Source organism: Silurus aristotelis, assembly GCF_946808225.1.
Source record: "Silurus aristotelis genome assembly, chromosome: 4".
Classification (NCBI taxonomy): domain Eukaryota; kingdom Metazoa; phylum Chordata; class Actinopteri; order Siluriformes; family Siluridae; genus Silurus; species Silurus aristotelis.
In genome coordinates, this window is record NC_139577.1 from 11579321 (window position 1) to 11587065 (window position 7745).

At 37.4% G+C, this 7745-nt stretch overlaps 1 protein-coding gene across 1 annotated transcript in view; it reads left to right on the forward strand.

Moving 5' to 3' along the window:
- Positions 1 to 4021: 4021 nt before the first annotated feature.
- Positions 4022 to 7745, forward strand: part of pkdcca (protein kinase domain containing, cytoplasmic a) — a 28471-nt gene continuing 24747 nt past the window's right edge. Inside the window, exon 1 of the mRNA XM_083540017.1 lies at positions 4022 to 5205. Within this exon, the coding sequence (XP_083396143.1) occupies positions 4498 to 5205 (708 nt within the window). The 5' untranslated portion in view covers positions 4022 to 4497. The remainder of the gene's footprint in view (positions 5206 to 7745) is intronic.

Consider the following 7745-nt stretch of genomic DNA (forward strand, 5'->3'; position numbering starts at 1 on the left):
AATGTAAGTGAAGGCTATTTAAAGAATTGAGGAACGTCTCCTATTTCCCTATTGTTCCTTGAAATCATGCATTTGCCAAGCTGTGAGACAGAGGATAAATGTTAAGAATTCACTTTTTCTTTCCCCCAGAGAATCCATGCATATGGTGATTCCGCTAAGCTAGGGTTTGCTGTCAAAATATGAAAGTGTTTGTTTAAAGAAATTAAAATTTTTCTGCATTGTGCACACTTTTGTTTAGCAGGTGTGCAACACTATTATAAACATCTATCTATCTATCTATCTATCTATCTATCTATCTATCTATCTATCTATCTATCTATCTATCTATCTATCTATCTATCTATCTATCTATCTATCTATCTACTCTTTGGACTTTGACAATAAAATTGTATCTTTTAATCAGTAAGTCAATCAATCAATCAATCAATCAATCAATCAATCAATCAATCAATCAATCAGTAAGTCAGTAAGTCAGTCAGTCTGTCTCTGTCTGTCCAAACAGACAATCAATCTATCAATCTATCTATCAATAATAATATAATAGAATATACTGTAATATAATATAAAAAATAAAGTGGGACATAGGGACCAAACTAGCACTCTAGAATCACCCAATATTGAATAGCTCAGTTACAAATAGTGAAAAAAATAACCCAGATAAAAATAAAAAGTTATCTACACATATGCAGTAGATAGTTGTGTGAAGTCCAGCAGGAGCTGCAGTCACCATGTGCATTTGCACCTTGCTGATTGACATGTCTTTAGTCACTGCCTCTGGCTGTGACGCATTCTTACAGTAATGAAGTGAACCCCCTGCGGTCCTAATGAATGTGTACGGAGAGGTTACCTGCGGCGTCTAATTAATACCCACTGAGTAAAGAATGTAAAAGGATTAACCCCCTCCTAACTAACCCCCTCTCCCACCTCTCCTCTCCCCTACACCCTTCTCAGCACAGGCCAGGGTTGTTGCGCCCAACACAAAGGCATGGACTGAGTCACTGTGTAGATCCTCGCTGGCATAATCCTTCAGTCTCCCCTAGAAATTAATTCACATGTTAAACGCGTGGGTTTGCTTGCAAAAGGCAACCGCACACAGGGTTTTTTTTTCTTCTTTGTTTTCAGTGGACCAGCCGCCCTTCTTCAAACGTGATTAATGCAGCTTAGGTTTCCTGCTGTGTTTCCAATATCCGCCCTGAGCTACAATACTAATGGACATCGGAAACACAAACCGAGGCGCAGCCCTATAATTATCACCATATACACATTTATTTGACTTATTACGCGCAGTAGGTTTATTGTGGGTAGGCGTGGCTGAACGTCTAAGCGACCACGTGACTTAATCTAATTAAACAGTAATGCCGATCTTTCAATCTGCCATTCATCACGTTAGATCCATCTTAGATTGGTGTAAACCTCATGATGATACGCACAAAAACATAAATCAATGCAAAAATAATCAAATAAAACAATATAAAATGAAAGTTAGTCAATTCAATTATTTTTGGATCAAGATTGAGCCAAAGTGCTATAAACGAGTGTATGCCACTATCTACTGCAAGGATCTCCGTTTTTATATACTAAAATCAACACTTTTTTTTTTAAATAAAAGATTGATTGTCTGATTTAATTAACTTCAATTCGGTTTTATTTGTCCAGTTTTATATGCCCCTTCATTACAGTTTCATCACTTCTGATGTGTGCCATTGCATGAGCTGTTCAGTGATGGGGCTAAAATGCAAAACTGTTCATGCAAACAGCAGTGCAAGCTATGTGATTTACACGTTTACAGACATTACAGACGGAAAAAAACAGAATTACAACTCTCATGGAGCTCCTTTCTTATGCGAGCTGATAACACTGCATCATTCATCATGCACTTCATCCCATCAGAAAAACTAGCACAAAAGGTGGATCCGATGTATAAGATCATCGTCTAAGAACTAGAAATTACCGAGATTATTATTATTATTATTCTTATTATTCTTATTCTTATTATTATTATTATTATTATTATTATTATTATTATTATTATTAATATTATTTTATTTTTTATTTGTTTGTTTTATTTTATTTGTATTTTTTTTATTCTTATTATGCCCAGAAGATGGAGCTAAATTCCGTAGCCTTCTTTCTATCAGCTAACTGAGCAGTACTGTTTGCACATACCCTGTGTATCAGTATAAACCATTACTGTACTTTTATTATTATTAACTATTTCAAATAAGTATTTAATTTAAATGCATAATATTTTACTTTTAACTCAATTAAATAAAAAAAGATGTTTTGATGTGAACACATTATATGAGGAAAAATTCGAACTGCAATTAATACAAATAGTCTACTACAATAACAGGACTGCAATTAGCATGAACTGTTCTGCCCATTACTGAACACCAAGAAAGAATGGACATTTTGTGTCACCTGAATGAATATGGGTTCCCTTTTGAGTCGGATTTCTCTCAAGGTGTTATGCTCATGCCATCTCATGGAGTTTTTCCTTGCTACAGTCGCCACTGGTTTGCACGTTAGGGATAAACTTTCATATTATAAACTCATATGCACAGAACATAAAAATCACATTTTATATATTAAAATATATTTTTATATAAAATATATTTCATATTTATGTCTGTTTAGATGTTTTGGGAGAATGTCCAATGTTAAAAAACGCTATTAAATACAATTTATTTGAATTGAACACTGAATCGCAGAAATAAATAAAATACATTTCTCGTTGCTCATTATTACATTTCACACTTAAGTACAATCAAAAGCAAAAACTTTTTTACTTTTTCCCCAAGTACAGGAATAGTGTATTTCGCCCACTATGTATATATAGAGAATTAAATCAGATGCCAAAGAATATAATATAATATAATATAATATAATATAATATAATATAATATAATATAATATAATATAATATAATACATTTTTAAGAGGGTGTGGTTTGTAAAACCACATATATCAAATATAATAATATTAAAATATATAATATAAAATAAAATAAAATAAAATAATATAATATAATATAATATAATATAATATAATATAATATAATATAATATAATATAATATAATATAATATAATATAATATATGTTTAAGAGTGTGGTGTAAACCTATAACTGCATGACAAATTGAGATCAACCGCCACAACTATTCTCAATTGCCGCATTTTGCGCGTTGTGTCTGAACTCCCACCAGTAATATGAGTGATGTTAATGAGTGTTATAAATAATAGCGGGCCCATGAGCCACCCCTGGCCGCTCTGCCCCGGTTTCCTCCTCGCTGCATCGGGTAATTAGTCGCTAACAATGCAGTAATGCGGGGCTGATGGATGGCCTTCAGCTCGGACTCCTCTATATAATAGCAGCTCCGTAACTCCTCATTAGTACTCACAAAATGTACTCATCACATCTATCTATCTATCTATCTATCTATCTATCTATCTATCTATCTATCTATCTCTCTCTCTCTCTCTCTCTCTCTCTCTCTCTCTCTCTCTCTCTCTCTCTCTCTCTCTCTCTCTCTTTCCTTCTGCAAACACACCTCCTCTCCAGCCTCATGTCTGTTTTTAATTTAGACTTTCACTTCTCCGACCCCAGAGACATAATTATACACATTTTTCCCTCTTTCTTTCCAAACGGCAAAAGGGCTCACAAAACTCGAGTCCAAAAACGGAATGGACTATTAATTTAGAATTGCAGCCGAAAGTCTAATTCAGTCCAAAGATCAGTGGGGGGGAAATGACTTTGTGGAGCTGAATATATCACAGGTTAACCAAAGTGATTGCTTTAATAGACCAATTCAGATATGCCATTAAAATGCTATCAGATTCTACCATTATTACGAATCTAGACGAGGCGTGCAGAAGTAAAAACCGAGAAAAAAGTAAAAATGCGCGTCTCAATTGCACGCATGCAGTGGGTTAGAAGTGTCTGAGACCCGACCCCTTAATAAATTCATATGAAGTTCGCAATAATAGTCTATTTTTTCATTAATTCACATTTGTGCCAAAAAAAGGCAGAAATGCACGACGGGAATCGTAGTCCTGCGCGGTTACGATGTATAAACACTGTGTCCGAGTGCGAACCTCGGGTGCAGCGCTCAAGCGCGAGCCGGAGTCAGCTGTCAATCACGCTGACGTCATGTGCGTGTGAGTTGCACCTCGAGCGCGCGGAGCTCGTGAGTGAGGGGAGACCCTCGGTGCCGACAGGGGGGTTTCGAGCGCGGGCGCCGACGAGCCAAGTGTCAACGCAATCGGTCCTAAAAATGGGGTGGATCCTAAAATCATAACTGCGAGATGAAGACATGAGAGGGTTATCCTACAGCCTGCGCGCCAGAGATCCATCCAGCGATCCGCGGATCTTACCCGGATTTTAATTCGCACGTCTGCACCATTGAGCACCGAGCGGCCAGGCAGCCTCGAGGTGCGAGGCTCCTAGGCGGCGGGAAGCCGAGCTATTTTCTGCTCGTCATCATCATCACGAACAAGATGAAGCGGCGGAAAACGGTGCTGGCGGCGGCGTTTTGCTTCTCCTTTTGTCTCGGCACGCTCATGAACGTGCTCTTCGTGCCGGGCTTCGAACCGCGCCAGAGCCACGACGCGGCGCGACGGCGCTCTGACGTCGGAACGCGCGACTCTGCGCCCGGAACCGCATCAAATCCGGAGTCCACCAGCACCACCACAAGCACCAGCACCAGCACCAGCACCACAAACATCGCGGCGCTCAGCGATCTCCGCTACCAGATTCGAGCGCGACTCGGGGAGGTGTTCCGATACCAAAGTCGGGGTGAAGACGCCGCGGCACCACCGCTTGAACGCAGGCGGCTGATGGATCTGGAGCGTGCGAGCAGCCTGGACCAGTACAGAGCAGCGCGGATAAGTGACGATCCTGCGGCCGGTAACGGAGCCCATCGGCGGCTTGATTCGCGCGTGTCAAACGGGGCGCTCGGGTGCGGGGCTCTGAAGAAAGCCAGCAGTGTGCAGTTTGTAGGCTCGGGCTACACCAAAGCCGTTTACCGAGCCGAGCTGAACACCAGCTTCTCTGTGGCTCTTAAATCCGTGGACCTCAACGGGCACGACATGGAGAGCTGCGTGAAAAAGTACAACTCAGCTGAAGACTGTTACCGGCTCGCTTCATTCAAGATTATCAAAGAGATGACGCTCATGGAGAAACTCGAACATCCCAACATCCTCAAGGTATGAGCTTTAAAACGATTATTATAAGTATCTTTAATTTTAGTTAATTTTTTGCTGCACATTGGCAAGTAGTGAACTCAGAGATCTGCACCCTTTACATATTTCATTATTGAAGTATACATAATAATCTAATATCCAACAACCGAAATAGATATTAACCCAATTATTATTGGGATTCTTTTTTTTTTATTGGATGAAAAGATTAGCAGATAGTTTCACTTTGAAATGAACCAATACATTATTTGCTTTATAAATCACTTGGTTTTCACCTTTTCTGCCGAATAAGCATTTGGAGGTGTCAGTGTTTACGCACGGAGTGTGAAAATGATCCACAGCTTTTATTCTAACACACCATCTACATGTGTGTATTCAACTCCTGGGGATAACACACAAGGCCGTTTGTTTATTTAATAGCTGTTGGCGAAGCATCATTTAGTCTTTAGGCGCGTCATTGGAGAGAAAAAACTTCCAATAAAAATGTGATTATACATAAAATGATTGAAACCTATTTTATTATATATATATATATATATATATATATATATATATATATATATATATATATATATATATATATATATATATATATAAAAGGCCTTTAGTATTTTATTTATTGTTATCTTGAACAGTCCATGTGTTGGGGTCTTATATAATTTACATATACACTTGCATGAAAAGAATGAGTTGGCTATGCAGAAATCACAATAATAATAATTATAATAATAATAATAAAATAATAATAATAATAATAATAATAATAATAATAATAATGAGTGTTTTTTTTTTTATTTATCGTTATCGAGGAGAATATCGCGATAATGATCATACGATAATCAGATATTCCTAACTGAAATAACAGGATCCGCAGGTTTGGGTCACAGATAATTGAGTTTTGGAGTGTTGGGTTGCGCGCTTCATCGCTGTGTTTTGGATACTGGTTCAGCTTTGCGTCGGTGAGGAATTGCGTTTCTTGGCCAAAGTTAATTAGTGAAACTTAAACAAAATGTGATTTAAGTGTGTGTGTGTGTGTGTGTGTGAGAGAGAGAGAGAGAGCGGGTGCGTTTGCGTGTGTGCGCGCGCATGCGCCAAACGCCTTCAGCAAAACTGGCGAATTAATAAATAAGCGGACTTTTTTAGACGCAGATGAACAGCCTATAAAGAATGCAACACTACAGAAGGCTTTTTGTTTTTGTTACTACATAGGCCAAGAGTTTTAATGATCGCTTTAGCACGAGACTCACAGAGCAGGAAATCCCCTGACAAAAGCAAGTCCGACTAAATTAAAATCCCCAAACCACAGAGCTGATTAGAACAGGATCCAGCATTACAGCCAGCAAAGAGTCAGTAATGAGCAGCCCATTGAACAGATTTTTTGGAAACTACAGGTTTTGGGGGAGCTGCTTCCAAACATACAGAGGATTTAATTAGGCCTTTGCCTTTTATATCAAACCAGTTTCGATTCTTTAATGTAGTTGAAACACAGTAAGATTTTATTTAACATTTTATATATGCATGCATGTTTGTTTGTGTGTACACATTCTTAGAGCATAACACTGTATTTTACCCTCTTTTCTAATTGAATACAATTGAATTTTTTCATCATGATTTTTACTAACAATGACTTAGGTGAAAAAAAAAATCTTGTAAAGTCTTATGATCCTTTTTCAATCAAATCCCTCTTTGTCTGAGCACACAAGTTTAATAGATGAGATTAGGCCTGAAGAAAATCTGACCTTTTATGTACAAAGCAGTACTTATTATCCTAAATTTATATCGAGACAATGGATCTTGGATCTTGCGTAAACTTTCTTTGTTTTACATATTTACATATTACATATTTTATATATTTCACAGATTTCAATTCCTTCTGCGTAATAAGGATTAATGTCATATCCTATAAGATATATTCCTGAAAGATATTTCTTAAACCTATATCCAAATCACAAGTTCAATCATCTGTGGCCCAAACCAATGCATCCTATTATTTCATTTCAGAATCTCTGATTATATTTATAACGATACTGGCTCCGGTAACGCTGTAATCGAATCGATTTTATTGCATGTTAAAATATGTAATCCCTCAATCAGATAATTGGTCATGATTAGCAAAGTCACTCATACTGATTGTGAGTCGTTAATTTATGTAACTAACTAATAAGAAAATCCCCAGTACTGATTGAGCACGTTACACGCCGAATTGACTTTTACAGTCTTGAATTAGCACCTACAGTGTAGAATTATCACCTCTGTTAACTGAGTCAACACCTACAGTGCTGAATTGCCACCCCTGTTAAGTAAATTAACTCACACTGTTTAGACTGAGAGCTGATTTAAATCTTTCTGAGGTTTGTTCTGTGTAAAATGTTTTTTTTTTCTTTTTTTTTTTTTTATAAATTTGATCACACAATCAAAATATGTTTTATATGAAAGTGTTAATTACAATCTAGAGTGCTGTTAATGCCACAGGCTGTATGCTGTCCGTTTAATTTGTTTCCAATAGATGTGTACTGTTTATAGATTTACACTCGATTTGTGGTCTT